This window comes from Trachinotus anak, unplaced genomic scaffold (assembly GCF_046630095.1).
Source record: "Trachinotus anak isolate AG129_WGS33_773 ecotype Australia unplaced genomic scaffold, CSIRO_AGI_Tana_v1 ptg000019l, whole genome shotgun sequence".
Taxonomy (NCBI): Eukaryota; Metazoa; Chordata; class Actinopteri; order Carangiformes; family Carangidae; genus Trachinotus; species Trachinotus anak.
Genome location: NW_027273870.1, coordinates 3,833,008 through 3,858,429, shown reverse-complemented (window position 1 = coordinate 3,858,429; position 25,422 = coordinate 3,833,008). Strand labels below are relative to the sequence as shown.

At 43.4% G+C, this 25,422-nt stretch overlaps 1 protein-coding gene across 14 annotated transcripts in view; it reads left to right on the top strand.

The window, feature by feature from the left end:
- The window catches only part of add3a (adducin 3 (gamma) a), a 98,631-nt gene that overhangs the window by 48,076 nt on the left and 25,133 nt on the right, over positions 1-25,422 (top strand). For 9 of the 14 annotated variants that reach the window (XM_071503227.1, XM_071503218.1, XM_071503223.1 and 6 more), the window contains one exon: positions 17,281-17,525. In XM_071503227.1, coding sequence (XP_071359328.1) covers positions 17,331-17,525 — 195 coding nt within the window. In that variant the 5' untranslated portion in view covers positions 17,281-17,330. Of the gene's footprint in view, positions 1-3,780; positions 4,053-11,353; positions 11,932-17,280; positions 17,526-25,422 lie in introns of those variants that run through there. The other 5 variants (XM_071503225.1, XM_071503221.1, XM_071503220.1 and 2 more) reach the window with 4 other exon arrangements.

Here is a 25,422-nt window from a genome sequence, read left to right as displayed (position 1 = left end):
AATCTAACTTATAACCTTCCTCCAGCAACAGTCACTTGCTTCATATTGGCACGATGGACAAAACACAGAGGAAAATGCCAAAAGTCCAAGTGGTCACTTCTTTTCTTCAATCAAGAAAACATCTGAACACCAAGGTCCTTTTTAATGTGCGGATGTGGGCGTCTTCAACCTTGATTGACCTTTTGAAAGTTGCAAAGCCTCAAAAATCAGCCTTCACTTTGATGCAAGCCGCATGTCCATTGTTGGTGTGTTCCCTTTTCTCTTTCTGGTCCTCCAAGGTGATTGAACAGGCCTTTTGTGGAGGCCGGGTTGATGTGTGGTCGCTGTGTGTTCAGGCTCCGACCTGTGTGGTGAAACAACATAAGAGGCCTGTGGGATACTGGTGGGATGGGGTTGTTTCACAATTCCTCTGCCTTCTTGTGAAATCAAGTCTTTCCAAGTAACTAAACGAGAGAGAATCTGTGCCGTGGAGCATTTATGTTTGTTACCAAATTTGAGAACAAGTTTAAGAATATGAACGCTTGGTTAAACTTAAGCTTCAACACAGTTTAGAGCCTTTATGCGGAGGGATAAATGCTTTCATATGGTGAAGGGTTTCTTTGATGCTTGCGATCTTTTTTTAATGCCCCAGCTATGAATAAGACATAGAGCATGCATAAAGTGAAGCACATGTTGCTGCAGATCCCATGTAATGTCCTTCACTGCTGTCTTCATCCTCGCTCTTGCTTTCTGTCTTACTCCCTTTGCCTCGCTGTGTTGGTTTCTCTCTCTTTTTTTTCTGCTGGGGTGGGGTCACCACATGCACGGACTGTTTGTTTGGAGTTGCTATAGAAACTCATGAGAGTGTGTGACTGTTTGTGTGCTTATGCCCTCTGCGTATGAGTGTGTGTGTGTGTGTGTGTGTGTGTGTGATTATGCTGGTGTGATGGGGCTGCAGTTCTGCTTTATGCGTAATGACCTCATCCAGACACAGACCCCGACATATCGAATCCGTCTGCTTCCTTGGATTGTGTAATGGATAGTCCCCAAACACACACCAGTTCTCTGGCCGACGCCCCCTCAGTGTTGTGCCTCGTTGCCGGAGCATAGACCAGTCATTGAGCCCATCTGCTCACCAACAAGAGTACAACTCCATTTGACAACAGGAACAATGCGTGATTGCTTGATAATTTAATTTCATACAGTGAGTAAGTGAGGAATTAGATTTACTTGAATGGCATTCTGACCTGTTTTTCCAACAAACAAAAAAAAAACGGGGAAAGAAAGTTCATGAACTGACTGAACCCTCGAACTTCACTGCTTCTCATAAACTGTATGTGTTGTACTTCAGTATTTCATGTTATTACAAAGGCGTTCCTACTCCCACCTTATCACCTGGGGTCAAACGCTTGACGTTCCTCAGCTGCTAATCTCGGATAGTGTGAAAACGTGGAACCAAGCCCAACTGTTGATGTGCACTTATTACAGCTGGGAGTCAAGTCAGCGCAAAGAAATCTTTCCTGTGTGGAAAAGACTGCTGCTCTTTCTGAGGCGGAAAAGTTCTGCTTCATTTCACAAAGGTTTCTGGAAGATCTATTTTTTCCCCCCAAGGCATAAACCTACACAGTTATTAAAGGCCCAATTATTGATCTGCCATGTGACTGTGGCGTTCCACGAAAAGGCTGCATTCAGTGTAAAAAGGGCACATTCAGAAGAACTGCCTCAGAGCATGCTTGTGGTGATAGATCCCTGCTGCTGCATTCAGCTTGTCTTTTTGGTTGTTGTCACTTTTGCATAACTGTGTTTAATAAAGCACAGAAAAATAAATAAAGTGTGGATACACATGACCACTGATCCAGTACAGATTTATAAGTGTAACGCCAATCTTCAACATTTCACAACGGAACAAATAAATAAACAATTGACTCGACTTGATTATTTCTCAACCTTCTGAAAGGTTGTTGCAAGGAGTCAGGGATTACAACCATCGTGCATCAGCTCAAGCAGTTCTGTACAGAAATCCCCCAGCATCGACTGTGGTGGATGGGTGATTTGCCTGTCTGTCCCCCCATGTCAGTTCAGGCATACTGTGTGTTCACCCGATGCGCACACAGGCTCAGATTGGTGCAGAGGGATTGGCGTAGAAACCATTTGCCTTGGAAATGAAGCGCTAAGCTTTATGGCGCCACAAGCTTCCTTCAAGCTGCTGCTGTTTGTTGTCGGTTGTCTGTCGTGGGGCGTCAAAGACAAATTCCCTCTACTCCCATCTATTAATTTGTTCCCCAACGTACAAAATCAAACGTGTCTTTCTTATATTAAGTATTTGCTCTTACTGGAGTAGTGACACAGTCCTTCTCAGTGCTTCACTCCGTAGCTTTTGCCCCCGAGACTGCCACTTCAAAAAATAACTCAGTTATCTGTCAGAAATCCAGGACAGGAGTGTATTCTTGTCCTCTGCTGCAGGGAGCATGCGTAAGCTCCTGCAGCACAGAAATCTCTCCAGGGCTTTTATAAAAAGTTTTCAGTTCGAAAATGTTCCTCTGCACAGCCTTTGTCCTTACAACCAAAGAGAAACGGAAGTTAAAAAATATATATCTTGACTACTTGGCTCAGTCCTGACAGTCTGAAAATGGGAGTCATGAGCTGTGATCGAGCTTAAACCAACCATGGTCAGTAGTGCACTGGTGGAGCTCAGGCTTTGTGTGTAGGGGGACTTACTGAGCTCTCACCTGTGATTTGAATCCCAAACAGGTTCAATGAAAGCCTCTCCGAAGTGATTTTGTTTGTAAGGTGGTAATTAAAGAAGAAACACTGGTGTCAACTTGAAAGAATCCACATGGTTTCCCCAGTCTCCCTCAGTCAGGCATCAATGTCAGCAAGAGCTTTGAGGAAATGTCAAGTAACTCACTCTAAAGCTAATTCAGCTTTGGCCTGTGTCCGACTGTAAAGCGCAGCGTCTGGCACTGAGGACATACGGTAGCAGTTTGCAGCTACAACGCCTACAACGCCCGGAAATGGATTGTTTTTGTTTGCGTGGTTGAAGCAACAGGGGCCTGTTAAACTGTGTCTATGGCTCTGTCATTACCAGCTATAATTACAGGGCGATTAGCAGCAGACTGTGTGTGTGTGTGTGTGTGTGTGTGTGTGTGTGTGTGTGTGTGTGTGGGTCAGAGTTTACTCCTATGTTTCACTTGGGTTTGTCTATAATCCTTCTTAAATTGTCCCAAATTGCTCTAACAACAACACCAGAATGACTTTACTGTATTGAATGTATTTCTCAAAATGTGAAACTACTCTAAATATTTGTGGGCATCCAAACAACAGAATATAACAGATATAAAGTAAGATGTTGTTGTACAATACTTCATCATCATATACATATATTGACTTTAAATAAAGTCTTCTCTAGCTGTTATGGTCATATTGTTTTATTGATTTTACAAAAAATACTGTTGCCTAAATTAAAGATTTAAACCTTTAAGTACTTAAAAGGGATCAAAAAACTCGCTTACGTTTTGTACAGTTCCTAAGATTGAATATCATTATGATGAATTTCTTTGTAATTGTGCTCACATTTCCATATTATGACATACATTGATATTGGAAACAGTCATATAATTGTTACTATGATATTGATATCAGCCTAGTTTGTGATTACAAATTAAGACCCTTAATAGCCTGAGGGTCACAAGCTGCTGAACTGTATTGACCAGTGCTAGCTATTGCGTTGTCAGTGCCGGCACACACACAGACGTAGGACGTCCATACACTCAGAGACACGCAGGCACACACATTCTCCAGGTTTGAAGGTCACTGGCTTCGGTCCTGCAACACACACAGCAGCTTTCAGGACCAGAGATTAAAGTGGACCGTCTCCTCCCTTCATGGCTTTGATTCAGAGGAATTAGCCTTTGGGAGGTGAAGCTACAAAGCACTTTTTTGTCTCCTGAATGTGTGTGTGAGTCGCAGAACTCCAGCTTTCATGTCACTGAATAGTCATGCAACCGACTGCCGAGTGTGGACTTGGTTCTCATTAGCTTCAAAAAAAAAAAAAACTAACATCTGCTTTGAAGGTGAGATCAACTGAATGCCAACTGTGTGACACCCATTTAAAGTTTCAGCTCTTGCTCCAAAGTGTATGCAGCCATTCTGGGCTAAAAAGTGACAGGAAATTTCTTCTGACATTTTGTGGTGTCGGTCCCGGTGGCTCCTTTAAAATCTGACCAACCTGGGCCAAAGAACATGTAGCTCTTTGTGCCACTACCTGCAGAAATATCTTTCCTTCTTAACATATTTTCTCCATCCATTGTTATTCCAAAGTTTTTATAAAGTAGAATTTAATGGATCAAGGAGGAACATGAAAACCCACTTAACATAAACATATGAAAAGCTGTATTTACAACCAGAAGGAGCGATATTGTTGTAAACTTTTGTCCTTTTGTTGTGTTGACTCAAGGTGTGTGTGGTATTCTGTTGTCAGCGGGGAGTGGAGAAGGTGCACGCATGATGTTATCTGATATGCTGCAATTGCTATGGGAGTGACGGCAGAGCACTGGTATGGTAGGCTCTGTTTAGAAATGGGTCTCGGCCTCCACATGAGAGATACGGCGCAGATAAAGACATTATAGTGCACCTGAATGAGCCTGCACTTCATAACAGGCTTTGTCAACAAACCTCAGCATCATAAATCACATCGATATGCAAACTTATAAATAGTTCAGGAGATGTTTAATGTTTTAGTTTCAGTGCAAACTCCCGCCTCTTCTTTTTTTCAGTTATGCTGAGGCATTGAAATGTGATGCGACATTGTTTCCTGGAGGCTACGATTTGCCAAAGCATTCACTGAATTCTTTCTCTGGAGCTTGTCTCAGTCCATGTATAGGCCATCTTTTAAGAAGAAAGATAAGGAAAGACAAGTTTTATTTGTTACTTGAGGAAGTGTGAAAGCGGTGCGGAACATACACACCTACAGTACTCAAAACGTCACACGTGCGCTTCAGCTGTTTCGTCTTTGTCCTAATTTTAATCATGAGCATCTGGTAGGTGAGTAATGATTAATGTTTGGATCCTAAATGAGCATTTTTGAGCAGAGAGACATTTTCCTGTTTTAGCTCTAAATTGCAAACACTGAATTTCCAAAGCAATCTGTCACTGAAGTGCTTCTCAGCCTCCGCTCAACTTGACCTGGAATAGCACATTTGATCCAGGTGACAACTGGGTGGTGACTTCCCATTGTCGTTACCAGGCCTTGTTTCATCTGCATCAACGGAGGAAATGAAGTAATAACAAGGAGTCCTTCCAAAAAAACAAAAAAAAAAAAAAACACACACACACACACACACACAAACACACAAGGATCCTTGCTCCCTCTTCTGTTTTCTCTCTACCTGAACCTTGAGGCAGAGGCAGACTTCCCTGGTCACACTTGAGTACACCCCTGTTATGATGTATGTGTGTGTGTGTGTGAGTGTTTTTCTTCTCCTTGCTAAGTAACGCAGCGCTGCTCAGACAGTGACAGAATTGTTCCCATGAGCGCTTCAGGAAGTGAATCTGAACGCGTCTCAGTGCGTCCAACATTAGCTGCTCTCTAAATGCCTCTTTGCCCCTCAAACGTGGATTAGTAGCTACTTAGACTCACTCCCATACAAGCATAAAAACTAGACAGGCTGTTAAGAGCCGGATAAACAGTGGAGTGACAGCTTTACAGCGAGTGGGTGTGCACGTCTGTGTGTGTTTGCATCTGTACACCAGGTGACGTGATAGTTTTTTCAGCCCTGCAGGGTTTAAACAAATGGGGCCAACAGTGAACCTGTTTGCTTGCTTCACCTCTATTTCTCTGTTGTTCGCAAACATAAAAAACACAGCTTTTTCTTCCAGCTGCTGTTGTTGCACTTAGTTGCTGATCAAGAAATTTGCTGTTTTCTGCTATTGAATCCATCTGACACACTCTAGTTAATGGTTGTTAATGGTTAAACAGCTAGCCTGCTGGCTGCAGCCGCTGACGGCAGTCCCTGTTCGGCTCTGCAGCCTCGGTGAGCTTGGCGTAGGGCCTCATGTACCAGTTCTCCACCTGATGCAGAACAGAGCTGCCGTCCCCAGCCGCGGCGCCTTTATTGGTTTGATAGTAAAATCTCATATACTTGTCTTTGGGTCCACTGCACATATATTTAACTACTCAACTTCTTTGTTACTTTTAAGAATAAAAGTAATTAGTGTAGTTTTAGGGTCCTGATATTGTGCATGCTGGCTGTCATGACTTACTGGGACACTTAATGGATTATGGCCGTGAATGTCTGGTAAATGGGGGAAAACCTCTAAGTGAAGTTGAAATACCTCGGTGATGGATGTAAACGTCTCGTTCGACCCTCTGTGCTCGGTTTCTCTACATCTCTCCTGCAGGTTGACTCATGATGCAAACAGGATGTTACATATAAATTGACCGAAGCTGTCACCAGGTGTTATTTCGGAGGCCGTCGTGTGGCTTTATACTGTCCTCCAGGGATCAGCTTGACCTGCGTGTCATGTGGGAAAATGACGTTTGAAGTAAAAAGAGTCAAAACAAGCTCTGTGAAGAAAAAATACTTCTCTAATGTGAGTGGGGTTGCCTCACAACCATTAACTGAACGGGTTTTATTTTCTTAGGAATTACCACATCTGTCATCCCCTGTGGGGTCTGTACACTGGTCGGCATTTTTTTCTTCTTCTTCCTATTCTTGGGAAAACGCTCAGAATTCCCAATCATGAGCTAAAGTGTTTGTACATTCCTGAACAGTTAGCTTCAGTGAATGTGCCCCCTCGCTCCTCTCCTGTTACTGCTCGCCGTTTGGTGGGAAACGCTGACAGAAACGCTGATAGCAAGGCTTTGGCAGTAAGTGGATACCAGCACGCTTTTAGCCCAGCAGACGCTCAGGTCTTCCTCTCTGTTGTGTTTTGTTTTTGTCCACAGCTTATCGCAGGGGTCAAGGAGGGGGGGGGGGTGGCTTCAACAGAAACATGGGATTACTTAAGAGCACTGTGGTGTGCAGAGGACTCATTAATCATCAGACTTGATAACAGTTGGAGACGGCAGAGTATTCAGGCACGTATTCGCCCGCCTGGGTTTAGTCTAACCTTGTCTGTAATGTGTCACATGAGTCAACCTAAAGCAATAGCAGTAATTAATGGTTTCCACAGATGATTAGCTGTTTCTAAGAGACAAGCCTGCTGTTATCAACCAGTGAGACAGAGCTGCTCACCCGGAGATTGTCCCAGTTTGATGGGTTCGCTTAGCTTTTTGTTTTTTTCAACAGTCATGTAAATTCTTCACTGAAAATTACAGATGGTGCTCACGATTTACACACCAGATGTTGTATTTTACAGTGGTTGTTTAGAAGTGTATGTGTGTGGGTGTAGCTCTGTTTCCCTGACTCAGGCCTGGCAGTGACAGCTGGGGCTCGTGTGTGTGTGTGTGTGTGTGTGTGTGTGTGTGTGTGTGTAGATTGGAGTTTGGTGTAAAGTGCTGAGATATGCACCAACATCCAGGAGGAGGAGAGGTGGTGGTGGTGGTGTAGGGGGGTCAGTCTCTTTTCTATGCCAGCCTGTACTTGGCATATTCACTGCACTGCAGATGAGAACAGTGTGTGCAGTATTGTACCAACTGCAAGAAATAATTCAATAGCAATTCATACCTGAGCCAGACAACATATACAGCATCACATATTAAAAATCTAAAAGGCCCATGATAAAGAATGAAAACAATATTTAAAAAAAAAATCAAACTTGTGCTGTTTTTGCCAAATGTGATTTTCTGAGAAACTTCAAAATGGTTTTTAATTTTTTTTTTTCTATATTTACACCGACAATGTAATTATTACTGGTTTAGTGTCTAATACCATCATTGAGGTGTATACAATACTGTGTAGTGATGCACAGATATAGATTGTAATCAATCAATAACGCAGCAGAATTTACTGGTCAGTTTATCTGCACCTTGACTTGGCTGAACCAATCCATGAGATCTGCTCCGTCAGCGTCTGGTTGTTTATTTCTGCTGCACTTCTTCTCCACTTTTCCCACCACCATCCCTGCACATCTATCGCTCCGGGAGATAATCACTGTCTCTTTAAGACAGTGCTGCAGAAGATGATTCTCCATGTGAAACAAACAGTCCCCTCAAGCTCCGTCATACACATAGAGGGGTGTTCTATATGCATTTGCTTGTCACGTATATTCATATGCCAGCAATACAAGCATTTCCCATTACTGTAATTTGTGTCGAGGGCAGAGTTTGTGGGAAAAGACAGTAAGTCATGTGGCGACAGCGGGATGTTAGCTCTTGTTTGTTGGTACAAACCAGCTGCAGGCTGCAGCCCCCCCCCCCCCCCCCCACCACTCGCTCCACTTATTTCCTCCGCAGGCATGTGATGCCATTTAGAGAAATCAGCCTGTTTTACATTGCCAGCAGCAACCAGACCATGTCTGTGGAATGCATATTATTTTGTGTGTGCGTGTGTGTGTGTGATCAAATGTCACTGATGTAGACAATAAACCAATGAACAAAGCAGTAACACATAAGATACAATAAAAAAATAAAATACATGAACATACACAAATATCTGGTAAAGGCACATTTATTATGATAAACTCAGCAGGTGAAACAGCTTAAAGATGGAACCAGAAAAACCTTCAAAACTGTGAATGTAAAACAGAAAAAAAAGAACAATAATAAAATCAGTATATTGAAGCTGTTGAAATCCTGACAACCTCATGTAATTCTTTTAGTATTACAGCTGCCACCTGTGGTTTAAACCCAACAGTATTGCGTTCAGAAGATTACATTGTTGTACAGCTTCACCTCTGAGCTGTTAACTGCCTCCAGTGTCAAGCTGTCAGTCACACAGTCCCTCTCATTTTAACTGTTGGCTCAGAGAGACATACCACACACACCTAACACTGACAGTCATCCCCGTGTGGGACATTAATCTTCATCCCCTCGCCAACATTATACTGCTTCATCCTTACGACATTCATCGGACACATTTGTTTTCTCTTCTTGCCTGAACACATACACTATTACACTTTGTTCAACATTGACTCAAACAAGCACTAAACCTTCACCACTTTGTATTTTTACACTGTCAAAATTGAGCCATAGAAGCTGCAGGAGAGAATTCAGTATCATTTTAGCAGACCATCAGATGGGTTTGGCTCGGCGCCTGCTGCCGCAGTGTTGCTACAGTTGCTCTTGCAGGAGTCTAAATAAAAACTCCTTATCATCTAAGCTATCAGGTGATGGGGAAGTGAACATGCACGGCTTTGTTACCCTGGAGCTCTCAGCCAAAAGCCTTTGGCACTAAAGCCTGCAGCTAAACAAGGAGTCATATTTTACGATAAAGTTTCATGCCAAAGTGAGATTGTGACGTACTTTTACACGACAGTTCAAAGTTCAAAATGATTCTTGCTAAGAGAGACACTTAGGCACATACCTGGACAGATTGTTGCACTCAGCCTGGGGAGAGAGATTACTAGTATTTTAATTAAAGTAGACGTACCTGACTGTAAAGCGAAATGCATTACACCTGTAAGTGAAAGCATCTTCTCAGCAGTTAATCTCGTGTAAGATGATAAGTATGTGTGTGACATCCACATGTTAATTTGCAGGGCAATCGAGGTGAAGTTTGTTGCAGTGAAAATCAAACAGCATTACTCATGACCTGGCTGGCTGGTTTGTTTTTCTTCTACATGTGTGACTTGCGAGTTGGACCACATCCAAGTATTACAAGAGAAAGTGTGTGTGTCATAGGCCTCGTTCAGATCTGACATTAACATGTGTCTCAGGTGATCCGTTCACAAGTGGACAGCTCTAAGTGCAATGCTCTGCACACAGCTATGCAGTGAAATAAGGTTTCAGTCGTTTGAAATAGTAAAATATTTTCGGTTCATTATGAAACTGTGTTGGGGCTAATTAGACTGTGGCAGAGGAGGTGCTGCTTCAGTGTGGCCCGGGACACATTTGCGTTCACACTGCTAAAAGAATGTGGCCCCAAGTGTCCCAGACCGACCTAAAAATGTGGTCTGAGTGATTGGAAGTCAAATGCGTCCTCTGTGCGTCTTGGGTGCGCTCACGCCTGAACTTAGAGCTGTCCACTTGTGATGGGATCACCCAAGATGGACATTAATGTTGGTTCAGAACAGGACCGTAGTGATGTTTTTCTCTGGTCGGTCATTCTGTCTGAAGCTCTTCTTCTACTCTAATGTTGATCAACAGGTGGAGGAACTTCACTGTCCTCACTGTACATTTTTTTGTGTGTTATTTAAGATTTTATTTCATTCATTTGTTTTTTTTGTTCATTGCATGTGATTCTTTTGCACACAGTTCCTATATAATAGTAAATGTTGTTATTGGAAAAATATTCCTATTACAGTAATATTGATTTAATCAAATCACTCAGCCTTAGTCATCAGTCCCACCTGTGGTTTTCAACTCATCAGTCATGTGTCTGGTGCAGCTGACAGGCAAAGAGTGAAGTAAGCGATAAAGCAGCAGACAGAAAACCATCTGACACAACTGTGAAAAAAATGGCATTTGATCATTTTCTACAATGTTTCAGTAAAGAGTGAGCAAAGAGAGCGGCGACCCAATACCACATGGGCCCAAATGCTCTAAGCAGGCGAGTTCCCATTTCCTGTTGCTCTTCACTGTCCTATCAAATAATAAAGGCATAAAATGGCCAAAAGAAACAAAAGAGAAAAAAAAAGAGCATCAGGCACAGCGAGGAAAGTTTGTCAGTAGTAGTTGTAGTTTTGGGGAGACACAATCAGCAGTAACACAATAGAAAAAAAATGGATACGAAAATGGAGGTCAGATTTAAAACGGAGTTTTGCTTCAGGCAAGACACTGAATCACAAATAGCTTTTATGTGGATCACCCCGACTTCTGACCCAGGATGTGACCTGGGATCATTAAATTGTTTCCATTTTAAAATGGTTTTGACAGCGTCCTCTGACTTTGAAGGCATTTGGTATTTCAGCCACCTCTGAGCCAGATCACTTTGATACTGAGGGGCTGTGCAGGCCGTGAGGTCTGTGCTGCAGCAGGTTGTGTAGCTGCGGTTCCACTGCTGCCAGCCAAACTCATAAACACTGACCTTTAGTACAGTCGCCCGGAGGGGGTGGCGGGGTAGCAGGGTGGGTGTGAACGAGAGACATAAAGAGACAGAGAAGGGGAGAGAGGATTGTGGAATGTGGGAGAGAGAGAGACCAGAAAGTGAATGGATCAGTGAAAAAAGAGAGATGAGAAAAAAAAGACTAGACTACAGAGAGAGAGAGAGAGCGAGAGGGCAGGGAGGAGGAGGGGTGATTAGTGTGTGTGAGCCTGAGCTCTGATTGGTCTAGCACTCTGTATGTGTGTGTTTGCCTGAATGTGTGTGTGTGTGTGTGTGTGTGTGTGCATGTGTGTGTGTGTGCCAGTGGGCGGAGGATTAAGCCTGAGTCACGTGGTCCCTTTAGCTTCTTTTCCACACAAACACACACCCTCATTCGTGGAGGCTGCACACACACACACACACACACACACACACACACACACACACACAAACACACATATATCCTCTCACATATACACTCACAGCTGTTGATACTTCTCTCTCTGATGAACTCTGGGGCAGCCGAGGAGCGGAGCTCGCAGGAGTCTGAGAGAATCTGCTGGCAGCTCGACCACAGAGCATCTATAAGGGAAAATCTGGACGGACGAGTGGACTGACTGGTTCTCTGATCGCTGCCTGGCTCTCACTTTCTGTCTTTCACCTCCCGCTCTTTCCTCTCCGTCTCTCCCGGCTTCTCTCTGGGACTCAGTGTTGGAATTTTGAGTGCAGACTGCAAGCAACAGAGAAAAATAGAGACATGTGTTTTACCTCAGCTGCCTACTACTGCTGCCTGTTCTCTCCCATTCACTGACCAAGGAGGAAATACAAGGTTGGTTGAGCTTGGCTTATTTGTTTATGTACTGGTTTATTGTGTCATCACCTGGTTGGACACTTAGAATATTGTTTGGGACTTTGTTTCCTCTGTATATATATATATATATATATATATATATATATATATATATATATATATATATATATATGTATTAGGAAACCTATTCTCATTCATTTCTGTTGATAGGAATCCAGCTCGTCTTCTGTTTGGTGTTCCCACCACAGTACCATCCCTGAAACTGATGTGTAGTTTTAGGGGAATTCCATGCTAGTGTAGCTGCCCGGGAACTCACACATGCCAACACACACTCGTGCACTATAAACACGCTTGGCAGTCACAGTGCAGCGAGTGTGAGCCCCAGAGAAGATCCGCTTTGGCTATTATCTCTAATGTGTGCAACACCAGAAGCTGCATGTAAAGGGAGATACAAGTGAGAGATTTGGGGTCACAGCAGCAACAAGAGTTAGTCTTCAGCTTACTTTTCTTGAATATATAAGTAAGTCATTTCGAATGAATGTACATATACAAATACGATTTTTGTGTGTTGCAACCTGCACAAGAAGCAGTTGCTCCACTGACACAATGTTGCGCAATGAGCAAACACCAGAAACTACAATCAGACGCTTCAATGTGTGAGGTGGAGACACAGCGCTGACTGCTTGCACGTAGGTGGGCTCAGGAGAGGGCTGCTCCTCGTCTCATGGTGAAGCCGCTGGTGGATCTGTAAGCTGCCGAGCGTTTGGCTCCAGTTTCACTGCGAGATGTGTCATGCTGTCGTGTTAAGACACGTACACACCTACTCCTCTGTGTGTGTGTGTGTGTGTGTGTGTGTGTGTGCTCTCACTCTGCCACTTACAGTGTGTGTGGATATAATTAGCCTACGTACAGATTCTTTCCTGGTATTGTTGCCATTGGGGTTGAAACACAACCCAAAAGGCTATTCATCTATTTTTAGGGGTAGCAGCTCGTAGAGACTCAAGCAGCCACGCTTTGAAGCTTCCCCAGGCAAGATATAGATATGAGGTGTGAGCGAGTGAGTGGGTGGTTGCTGGTGGTGGGTGTTTTGTGTTGACTGCCTGCAATATTAATCAGCATTATTGTCACTTTTTTTTTTGTTTATTTGTTGTATCTTTCTACAAAGTTTGCATATGTCGTGTCTCTTTTGTGCAGTTTTAAGGACAGAAGGTGAAGACAGAGATAAAGTCACAGAATAATGAGAGAGACAGATGGAGAGAGATGTAGCAAACCTGAGAGACAGGACCAGACAAAGAGATGCAGCAACAGATACATGAGTCGACATAGGTTTCCAGATTAGCCGGCTGTCATCAGATGAAGATGGAGAGTTGTGTTTTGTCTGAGTGGCTGGCTCTTATCCAGCTCCAAATGTCAGAGGACTACTGAGGCATTATGGGTGAGCACTCTGCATCAAAGATATAGTTTGAGCTCCCATAATGCAGATGAAGGAGGAGTTGTAATTCTATCAGAGGGAAATAAAAAAAGACGGGAACGCGTCAATATTAAGTAATTTAATATGTGATCTATGCCCTGACTTGTGTCCGTCCACTGACGCATGTAAACATTCTCAGCCTAAAACGAATTTAAAACACATAAACACTTGGTTATGTCAGCACATAATTGCAAGCATGTGTTAGTACTAAGTCGATTCATCAATTAGTTGATTGGGAGAAATTAAATCAGAAAATATTTTCATTATCTTCTAGCTTCTTAATTGTGAGCATTTTTTTTTTTATTTAATTTAATCCATTTTTTAATTAATGGATTAAATTATTATTTAATCCATTAATTGATTAATCAATTACATGAGAAAAAAATGACCAGATCACTAAAGAAAACAATCTTTAGTTGCAGCCGCAGTAGAATGTTTTCTTATCGCACTTTATAAATGTTTGTAGTCCTAAAGAACCCTGCAGGGTATTTGATAAATCTGTGTCTCTCATGCAGTAACAGCCTATTGTTGTCTGAAGGTTAAGACCAGGTTAGATGGAGGTTACGTGTCCATGACTCACACTATTCATCGGTAACTCAGAGTAACCAAAAACACGTTAAGCAGCCCTCGGTTTAAAGCAGTGATTGGTTTTTATGGCGCTCTTTAAGTAACTGTGTATAGACGAGAAAGTGTTCATGCACAGCTTCCCCACAGATGAAGATGGCTTCTGAGCTGCTCAACATGGATGACAGGGAGGGAGGGAGGGAGGGTCACTGAAGGTCACGGGGTGAGAGGTTGCGCTCACCTTGCCTCGAGCGGTGGTCGCAGTCTAGCGGCCCTCAGTACACACAGCCTGTCTTAGTTTAATGGAGCTGAAATCATTGGCTGCAAAGCGCTGTCCTCTAATGTCGTATCTTTAAAGGGCAGTCGTGTCTCAAATTTCCCGTCGGTCACTCCACTCAGTCTGAACTTCTGGCCTTGTTGTGGAATTTGAATGTGTTTAAAACGAATCGCAAACGAGCATGAGAACAAATCACAAACGAGCATCTGCCGTGAGGCATGAAATCTGAATTATAAACATTGATGCTGTAATACAAGGATCAGGTTTCATTCTTGCTCAGATTAATTGTGCCCACTCACAGACACACACACACACACACACACAACCACCACAGCTCCGCCCTCCACCCCCCCAAACATCCCAACCGTCGACCTCTCTGGATGTGACCAGACCAAGAGGCTTCGGGACGGGGACAATGATCTATTGAAAGAGGCAGAGGAACGGGGGGGGGGGGGGGGGGGACTCATGCTGGGGACTGCTGCTGGAGTTTGTTTGTGTCTTGTGACAGAGCAGGGATGGGATGGTGTACTGAGAGGGAAGGTTTAGAGCTTGGAGGGGGGGGTGTAACTTTATTTTGGTGAGCCTACAGCTGTTGCACATGGCCACACAGAATTCCACTCATTCAACCAATGAGCTCCAACTGTCAATCAACCTCCTCAGATGTATTTTTGACTTTATGCTCTGAGTTTGAGAGTTTGGCACTGGATCATCTTATCACTTATTAGCCTTCAGTTTTACAGCATATCACATATAATATTACTGCTTCCCATTACCAACCCAGTATTTTGCAGTGTGTCTTAGTCTTTGTTTAATCCTTACCTGTTCGGTGTACAACCTCTCAGTCAGCAGAAGAGTTCAGGGAGGAGGATGAATTCAGTATCAGGTTACATAACTCTGCACTGCCCAGCTGCCGTCAATTAAAGAGGATTTTTCATGCGGCTTTTATCGGTTTCCATAGTATAAATCACAGCTTTAGTAGGGGGATCAGGTAGAGAGCAAGAGGTTTCCTGTGCTCCCAGTGGATTCTCTGGTTTACGGATAACATCTTATAGGAAATGACGGTTGTTTAAATTGATATTTCTGCATTTATTAAGGCAGAGATTTTGCCAAGTTATATGTGTAAGTTTGCTTTTATTCCTTCTACTTCCTAAAAGTGTTTTTACTGTATGTCTGGGTCTTGTCACATCTAAAAAAATATGGAGAGCATCTGTAAAGAGGGACTGGGTTACTAGTTCAAATTCTCAGGTGGGAAAAAGCAAGTGATAAATCCACTGAGATACCGCTGGACTGTGAGCAAGGCATTGAGCACTGGTTGTGTTGGGGTAAATCAAAGGTCTATGATATTGCGTAACTCGTCTCCTGTTAAGAAATGTCACTGGAAAACATGGAATAAATTCCACCAGCTACACCTGTGTTTGAAATAAGTTATAAAGAGGGAAGTTGAATTGTATCGCTGGCTTTTTTACAACTTTAAACTGGTGCAGTAGCGATAATGTGAATGTCAAGTGAGTGGTTTTGCAAAGTGGTTTTTATCCCATAGGAAGAAGCGGTGAATAAAAAACCCACTAAACACGCTACAGGCCAGGGTCCTTGTTCAACCACTTGGACGGATTTCTTTTAACTTGCTGCTTGTTTGGTCTGAGGATGTCTCCTCTACACACTGAGCTGTGTCTCTCTCCACTAATCTCAGCCGTCTTTTTAAGTGGCATTTGACCTGAATGAGTAGCTTAGCAGCGTGTGTCAGACCAAATCACCTCTCCAGCTCCCTGTTTCCCACCACACCAAGCTAACAGCAGAAAAGGTTAAAAGGGGAGAAGGAGACGGTTCTGGCAGAGGAAGCCCTAAATTTTCAGCCCACCTGCTGTTAGATGACCACTGTGCTTTTGAGGGCTGAAAGCAGCGGGATCCCTTTCTTAAACTCTTTCTTGCTCTCTCTCTCTCATTCCTCTGCTTCTCAAGCCAAGACACCATCTGGTAGAGATCCCATAAGCCCCGCCTCTCCCTAATACACCACCAGCTTATGGTCCGCTACTACAACTGCAGCCATGCTGCAAGGGATCCTGGAGAATGCAGTTCTATATGTTCTTTCGCCTCTCTGCCTCTTCCTGTGAACTCATCTTTTTTGTTGTGTGTTTGCCTGGTTTATCTTAAAGATGTGAGAAGAAGTTATCCCACTGGTGAAAGAACAAGTGAATGATTTTTGGTGTCTTCGGTCAAGTGCCAGTTCGGGCTTTTTCCTCTCCCTGCACTGCATGCCATTCGTTTTCTTTTTCACTTTTATGTGTATTTTAAATTGTGCAAAATAAAAAAAAACACTAAGTGAATTTCCATTATTTTTTTGAAAGATGGTCATTAACAGCTGGCACTTAAGTGAAAATAAAATCCATCTTTTCTTGCGCTTTATCACAAAGTCAACACTTTCACAAACATAATAAACTTTGGCATATTTTCAAATGTATTTCCTCCTGCTTTTATTGGCTGTGTTCCTTGGCCACACATTAAGGGATTTAGAGGGTCAGTCACACTTGTTGATTTTACTCAAACAATTCCTGCATCCTGAAAAAAGTTTGTTGTTGTGCCAGCTGACCCGCGAATGAACGGTGGGAGTAAACCACCTCACCAGTCAAGGCCTGGATGTTAAAAACAAAGCTGCTCCTGTCCCCCCTCGTTCGCTTTGTAGGGTGGCGTGTCACTGCGACCTGGCTGATGCCTACGTGCAGTTGTGTCCATGTGAGTGTCTACAATGGAGGCTTTGTTGTTTGCATGGGAGTTGGTTGAAGTAGAAATAAGGCAGCATCAAAATTAAACTTTGCATTTGGCCTTCTACAGGCAAATCTGTTTTGCATCTGGATGACTGCGTTATCTGCATACCGCATTGTTATAAGTGCTTTACTTTGAATCCTGGTGCATGCTCCACTTGTGCTATGAAATATTGCAAAATACCTAAGCGCACATGTTTTTCTATTATGGTGGATATTAAGATTTCCCCTCCTGCCTTTGAAATGATGTGATTTGTATTCTAACATGTCCACCTCCCTGGTTTTCTTCTTCTCAGGTGAGAGTCAGAGCGGCAGCCATAGAACAAGCGAGTGAGGTGCAGCAGGCATGAGTGCGGACAACCATCAGGGGGTGGTGACAACCCCTCCCCCGTCTGGAGGAGGGACCAAGGAGCGCTACTTTGACCGGGTCAACGTCAATGATCCGGAGTACATCAGAGCCAGGAACATGTCGCCGGACCTCCGGCAGGACTTCAACGTCCTGGAGCAGAAGAAACGTGTCACACAGATACTACAGAGCCCCGTAAGTTTAAAAGCAGAAAATATTCATTTACATAATTGAAAACCAATTAAACAAGGCAGCAAAACACATTTTGGTTTTCCTCTTACCTTGAATGGATTGGGCTAGTGGATAGGTGTCAATTTTAGGCATCAAAGTTGGGTTAATATGTGAAATTACTTACTTTCTAGAGGAGATCAGCAGCTACACATGCTGGTTCGTTACCTGCTAAAGTGGCTGTTAAAGAACAGTGTAATAGTATCAGCTAAAATCACCTGGGTCCGGTGGGTCTTGTGTACAGCTCCTGGATCGACGGTTTCACTAAATGGATGGATGAAGGGAAATCTACCAGGGAGTCTCCCAGGTAGATTTTCCTTCATCCCTACAGCTACAGCTACAGCCAGCTTATTGAAACCACAGCTGAGTATCAAGATTGCAGAAGACCGAATGGAAAACTCTGTGCAAGCAAAGAACTTTTCACCCCACTGACGAATAGTTTGGGCAATCACTTCCCATTTTCTCCCTCCGTCCATTGTCATCAAAGTGATTTCTAAAGAAGCCACAGCAGTGTGTGGTTTCATCACATGTGCTTGTGTGTTTGTGCTTCTGCTAATGTTGTGACACTGGCCACAGTATCTCAGGAGTCAGCAGCCCGCTAAAACCCTAATATAACCACCAGCTACCACACCCTCGCTCAGGCTTACTGCAGGAGCTCTCCAAGTGCCCTCCAGGCCAGCGGCTCTCATGCTGGGTCAGGTTTTGCTGAAATAAACAACTCGGTGAGCACGGGGCAAATTTCAGCCAACACAAGTAATGTTGATTTTCCCTCCCTGGAGGGCTGAATTCTTGAGAATTACTGTCACTCTACTAGTCCGACATGATAGACATTTGAAGGTACAGTTAGGGGGTTGAGCCACACTGGGACCACACACATGAATTATTTAGGCATTTCAGTGACTGTAAAGGCAAATTGTGGTGATATTGTGTCGTTGCTGTAGGTTTGTTGTTGGGTGCAACCTTCACGCACCAGGCTCTGAATGCAGTGCAGAGATAGTGATGATAACAGGGAGGAGTTCAAACAAAACACAAGCTATAGGCAGCACTTTGTTCAATATTATTCATACATCTGGAGCAGTTTGTTTTCCCTTTGGCCCTGAACACACCTGCATCTCTGCACCTAAGTCTTTTAATAATAGTGAAGACAGTACAGCCATGTCTATCTCACTCTTTTTATTGTGCCCTTTGAACAGTTGCATCAACCTGTGTGGAGATTTTACAACAAGCCCTCTGCCTTTCAGTTCAGCCTACACAGTATTGGGAATATTTACTCTGCACTATTGACATAAGGCTGGTCTCTGACTGAAGTGCTCCTCTCTGTTTACTATGGGATCTTACCTGTGGCAATGCAAGGTGTGTGTGTGTCTGTGTGCATTTGTAGTTTGAACTACTTTGAAGTGACAAATACACTTTGACGGTTTTAGAGTCAGCAATGACAGATTTATTGCAGTTAGGTGAAGGATAAGGTTAGATGTCGCTGAGGCAATGAATTTCCTGAATGCACGTTCCTCACAAGTAGAGTAACACAAGCCTGGAAGTGTGTGTGTGTGTGTGTGTGTGTGTGTGTGTGTGTGTGTGTGTGATATTGGGTAGTGGCTGCTCTGTGGTTTGGTCCGTTCTTTTTTTTTAGCTTTAAATGTGATCCACATTCTGCACATGCCCAGTGTGGTTTACTTGGCACGGTGCGTTCTGTGCCAGATGTCTGGAAGGGCAGGAGCATGGTGCTGCTGATGCAGGTTTCCACTCGATACTCTGTGTGTGTGTGTGTGTGTGTGTGTGTGTGTGTGTGACTGTCCTTGTGTGTTTGTGATTAAGAACCACAAGTACAGTTAAGGGTGAGCAAATGAGTGAGTACATTTAAGGGCCCTGCTCTGTGCAGACTGCAGGGAGCAGTCGGGCCCCCATCAACTGTCTGGGCTCAGCCATCACTGGTATGTTTTGTGGTGCATCTGGCACTGAAGGGTGGATACAGAAATTCAGAAACAATGTTTGGGTGCGGGTCGGGTTCAGTCACGTCGGCCTTTTGACAGGTGACCACATGTGTAATCAGGGGCAAGCTGTGACCATGGTAACAACAACCGTGTGACAGGGTAACAGAAACTCAGTGCCTCAGATTACACTCGCTCAGGTCAGGTCAGACTCAGGTCGGGTTCGGACAGATAGGTGGTTTGAGCTGATCGGACACAGCCCGCTACAGTTTATCCTCATCAGCAGCAGTTCAGCATGTTGGAGAGAGAGAGAGAGAGAGAGAGAGAGAGAGAGAGAGAGAGAGAGAGAGAGAGAGAGAGAGAGAGAGAGAGAGAGAGAGAGAGAGAGAGAGAGAGAGAGAGAGAGAGAGAGAGAGAGAGAGAGAGAGAGAGAGAGAGAGAGAGAGAGAGAGAGAGAGAGAGAGGCAGGCTGCTGAACCTCAAGAATCAGTCAGTCCAAAAGCAAATGACTGAGCCTGACAACACCAGTACAAGGAGTTGTATCAGACATATCCAGGTTGTACTGTTCATTGCGCGTCACCGTGACACTATTTTAGATGGTTGGCTAGTTTGTTTTGTAGAGCCAGCAAAGAATTGGCTCTGTTCTCTGGGGTGTGTTCAAGTCATGTTCTGGTTCTCAGTTCTAGTACTGGGTTGACTCATGGTGGATGTCACAGTGCAGTAAATTACAATGTTTTAATGAGGATTCAGTTAAGAAAAACATAACATTTTATTTAATTTTATTGTAGCCACTCTAATTAATAATTTATAGCAACAGTGGGTTAAATATCTATCTGCACTGTGAATCATCACTCACGTTCGTCTGAGTATAAAACCCACTCCACTCCACCTGCCCTGCAACAAAATGGAGATGGACAAAGTCACTGGTGAACATAGTGGGGCCAGATATTTCCCTCAGACCAGAAACAGAGCTAAATAGAGAATAACTGTGGGTCTCTCATTCATCAGGTGGTTCAAAATGAATAATGTGTCTGATGGATTTATGAACTTGAGGAAACTGTTTGCTAACATTAGTCATACACATTTATGAGGTGATAATATGTTGGCGTTATATATACAGCTCATTATGCTACATCCAAAAACACCTAAAAAAAATACAGCTTTAAGTGTCGTTTTGTGCCGTTTATTTTTCTCTCTTACACAATGTTCCACTAATTACCTTTGGTTTCAGCTCAGTGAGGCTGTTTGTTGTCATCTGTAATAACTGTTATTTCACCAACTGGACGTCATAGATTACTCAGCGTCATTATTTACCACCACACTGTGAGCGTCTGCTTATTGCTCTGTGTGTTAAACTTGCGGTCGTGCAGTGTCACGTGTATGCCCCCCCCCCCCCCGCTTGATGTGGTTTTGAACGCGGGCCAACCAGCTCTCAGTCAGCAGTAACAGGTGGCTCCCAGTGGGCCACAGAGCGTCTGCATCCCTCACATCAGGACAGTTGGCCTCACTACGCCGATTTACTCATATTCATCTACAACAACAACAATAACAAGAGTGTGTGTGTCACCAGCTGGACGGTAACACGTGCGCTCGCTCCCCCTACGTCTCTCTCTCCTGTCATTTCTATTTCTTCTCCATCCTTCTCAGTCCTTTGCTGCAGCTACAACAAAAACAACAATATGCCTGTCACCAGCTGGATGTCCACACATGAGCCTCTCTCTCTCTCTCTCTCTCTCTCTCTCTCTCTCTCTCTCTCTCTCTCTCTCTCTCTCCCTTCTCTCTCTGTTTGTTTTGATTCCAGTGTTATGGGGCTAGTGGCGGCTGGAGATTACATGTTTTCTAGCGCTCAGATGGCAGGTTGTATTTAAAGTCGGACCAATATAGACCAGGCGGGACTGCATCAACTCAGCTGACTTCATCCACTGGCCTCATTCATGCAGCCGTGTTTACCTTTAGTCAGTCAAAGGTGAACCTTGAACCCTTTCAGTGTCTTTTTTTTTTTTAATCATGTAGTCACTTCCATCGTCTGCTTGCAACAACAATACGCTTAGAGACAACGTAAGGCAACAAATGGGAAAGACTAAAAGTAGAAGGAGAGAAGGTAACAATTAAGGAGTTTTCAGGTCACATAAAACATGTAACAAACACATATTCTGCAGAGTCCCTTCAAGCGTTTACTGGAGTAACACAGGCATAAATATTGACCGGATTTTTCTGCTGAAAGCAGGAAGTGTTTTTATCTCTTTTATAGGAGATAGAGCATAAAATACTCAAAATTTGGGATGCAGTTAATGAGGGAACATCATTTTTTCCCTCACTGAACTTCTGGTTAATACGTGTATCAATCTGCTTTAACATTACTTTTTTTTGGCTATTTAAATTAACACAAAGAAGGAAGAAAGTCATGTTTTGTATGACATGCAAGGATTGAAATTTGCCTTGAGGTGGTTTGTGAGACACACTGAGGCACTTTTCTGTTGCCTTTCATGTCCAAGAAGGAGCTTGGATACAGACTTTGGCTGCAAATCCAAGTCTCATGATGTCACAGTTGAAAAATCATGATATTAATTTGTTGTTAAATTCTGCGGTTAAGCCTGTCTTTCTTCTGTATTTCTCTATGACTGCGGGTAACTGGGTTGCCGTGTCTCTATTTGCGACCCAAAAAAATCAAAAGGTCAAAAGACCTTAGAAGCTTGAGATTAAATCAGATGAAATTGAATTTGAGTGGTGCTTCCACATGCTGCTTCTATTTTCTGCACCTCTGCTCATCTCAGTCTCTCCCCTGCTATTAGGTTTTCCTCCTCTCCTACTTCTTCAGCGTGTGGCACAGTTTGTTCATCATCCATAGAAATGATTTACTTAGTGGTAAATTTACTCAGCCTCATTTGCACTAGACTTGTGGTTTTCAGGGGAAGTGCACATTTTCTCCTCTTCCCTCCCACTTGCCAGAGAACACAAGTGGATAATTTATGGTGCTTTGGCAGGTTCTTTTGAGAACCCCCTCGTGCAAGGCAAATGTCATGGCTGCTCTCTATTATGTTTTCCCTTTTTCTTTCTTAGAGTCCTAAGGGCTAATTTGATAGAACATTAGTGGTTGAACTCACTCCAGAGACTTTTTAATACCAGCGTCTTTCCTCTCAGAGCCCGTGTTTAACTTTGGCATTTCACGACATCTCCTCCAGCAGTGGAGCGGTACCCTCAGGATTAGAGGGCAACAGACTGAAATGTTACTAAGTCCACTTTAGCTCATGTGTAACCTCAAAAGGATAGGCCAGAAGTCAAAGGAATACCCATGGTGCTTAGGATACAAGCCTTACACTAGTAACAGAGATCAACCAGACACAGAAATGTTTTAGTGACTAAGAATAAATAAAAGTAAAGAAAGATTTCTTGTTGAAACCGGTGCATGAACATATTTGCAACTGGAGATGTGCCAGTCCAATATGCCAGATCGGTATCAGTGCCAAACTGACCTTATTAAGCAAATCCAATATCGACCATGATGTTACCAATCCACATTAAACACAGTTGCCTTGTCATTATAAAATCTTGTCTTTCCGCAATCAGCTACATTCATTCTGTCACGACCAGCCTGGCCTCATGTTGCCTCACATAAGAATGATCACAGTGAGTGTGGTAGCTTTACACATGAGGCTAAATTTAGTGGCAAATAGCAGCTAGTAGCGACTGTCAGTTTATGCATCCACACGTATAATACAGAGTCATCCTCGTACACTGATACACTTCAGTTTTTTATCAGTAGAAATGATCTGTGCTCAGCTTCTCCTGCACTTTCTGTTGGGGTGAACAAGTGCATCCCTCAAGAAAAAGGGCAGAGAGTTTATGCAGAGCAGGGAGACGCTGCAGTCGGAGTCGGGGACCAATTTCACTGACGCACTCTGTGAGGTTAGGTGGGGGGAATCAATAGCATTGGCAAGCTTGCAGGCAGACACTCTCCTACTTTGTAACACAATCACGTGGGCAGCTTGAAAGAGCAGCATTGTGCTGACATAACTGTGGAGGTTGTGACTGAAATTGCAGGACTCACCTGGCTTGTGTGTGTGAGTGCGTGTTTTATCTGTCGTCTGTCTTTCTGAGAAGAGTGTTTTCACATTAAGTATCTTTGAAGAGGTTTCATTGCAGTCATTTCTGATTAAATTCATCACCAAGACGCCTAAAAATGCAGGTCGCTTATGTTCGTCCCGGTGAAACATGATGTAGTTTTGTTGGACTGGGAACAGAAAACAGTGTTCATGCATATAAGGTGAAAACTAGCGTAGACTTTATACACTAACAAACTAGCTGCTTTGCTTTGCACATTTTTAAAATGTTCTTAATTAAAGTCTCCGCAGTGAGTCAAATGAAACCATAGTAGTGTAATTTCACATGAGCACACACAAGTGTGTTTGTGACATAATGCTGAAACCAACCAGGCCAAAAGAACAGATGTGAAGCATAGGCCTTGCTCCGACAAAGTTATAAAAGGTCCTGTCTTCCTTTCCCACAGGATGGTGTACAGCAGTTTTAGTTTCACCTGAATCTGCAACAACAACTGCAGCAGAAACAAGGGAATCAAAACAAAAGGAAACCTCTCTGGAAATCCGATGACACAAGCTCTTGGAAGGCTAGAAGCTTCCTGTTACAGTAAGAGGGCAAAGAAAAGTTTCTATTATCCCCTCAGAGGACATGAATCAGATGACCCAAAACATGCAAACCGAAAATAATTTATATTCAGCACCCACCAAACAGTGAAGTAGTGATGAAGTACTCTTATCAGGACGTATTGGGCCTGATGGGTTGTTCCTAAGTTACCCTGACAGTGAAGCTCGTCTACAGATCACCCAGACTGCACAGTGTAAGCAACCAAAAGACAAAATTCCCTCTAAGGAGCAATGTAGTAACGTAATAAAGACTCAGTTTTAAGATAAAGAATGTCAGAAACTGATTGTGTTGTGCCTCAAATGGATGAGTGTTTGATTTCTCAGATCAACTTTTTGTTACTTTATGTAAGTGGCCCTGTTTTACTTCTCTCTCCACTCTCAGGCTTTGTCTCCTCCACCGAGGAATTGGACAAGCTCCAGTCTGCATGTCGACTTTAATACTCTGAAGACCGCTGCAGTTCCACTTTGAAAGATTAGCTTCTGCCATTTTGGAGCAGTCACAGAAACACTTCCTCATTTCTCTGATTGGATCACATTTGTTCATCACAAAGTGGGAAAGTCATGGGAAGAAGATGTGTTATTTTTCACTCCAGGGGTGAATGTGCTGTAACTGTAACAACGTAATTTGATTTTTTTTTTTTTGTCACCAGACTTCCTGTCTTTGGGTTGAAGTGGGGATGTGATTTAAAGAAAGAAAAAGTAAAAAGGCAAGAAGGCACCCCACAGCAGCTAAAAACCACACTTAACGTGTGATGTTTTTTTCATTGCTGCAGATGTGGAGGTTTGCCTTAATATTAATGATACAATCCACTTTAGGCCCCAGAATTAATCTGTTTAGATGATGGGAATCAAATCCCTGCTGTTATAATCTTCTTGGGAAGCAGCAGATGCCTGCTAGTGTGTGTGTGTGTGTGTGTGTGTGTGTGTGTGTGTGTGTGTGTGTGTGTGTGCGCGTGTGTGCGTGCATGTATGAAAGGGGTGAAAAGGCTTGCTGTAAGTGATGACCCCACCACAGAATTATCAAATGACTGTAAAGGCCCCCCGCAGGTCTACAGAGCTTTTTAGTGTCTTTGAGGTGATTGTTTTGGTTTACAGCTCCGTAACTTCACTGTTTCAGTTTACGTTCGCCGTGAAAAACCTGTGATAAACCAGATGTACACTATCCGCCCCGCGCCAAATGACAGATAGGGAAGGTTACCAACAAGCTGGTGAACAAAGTGGAGCATTTGGCAGCAGATTTTTCCCTCAGCAGTTAGTAGAGACCAAAAAAAAACA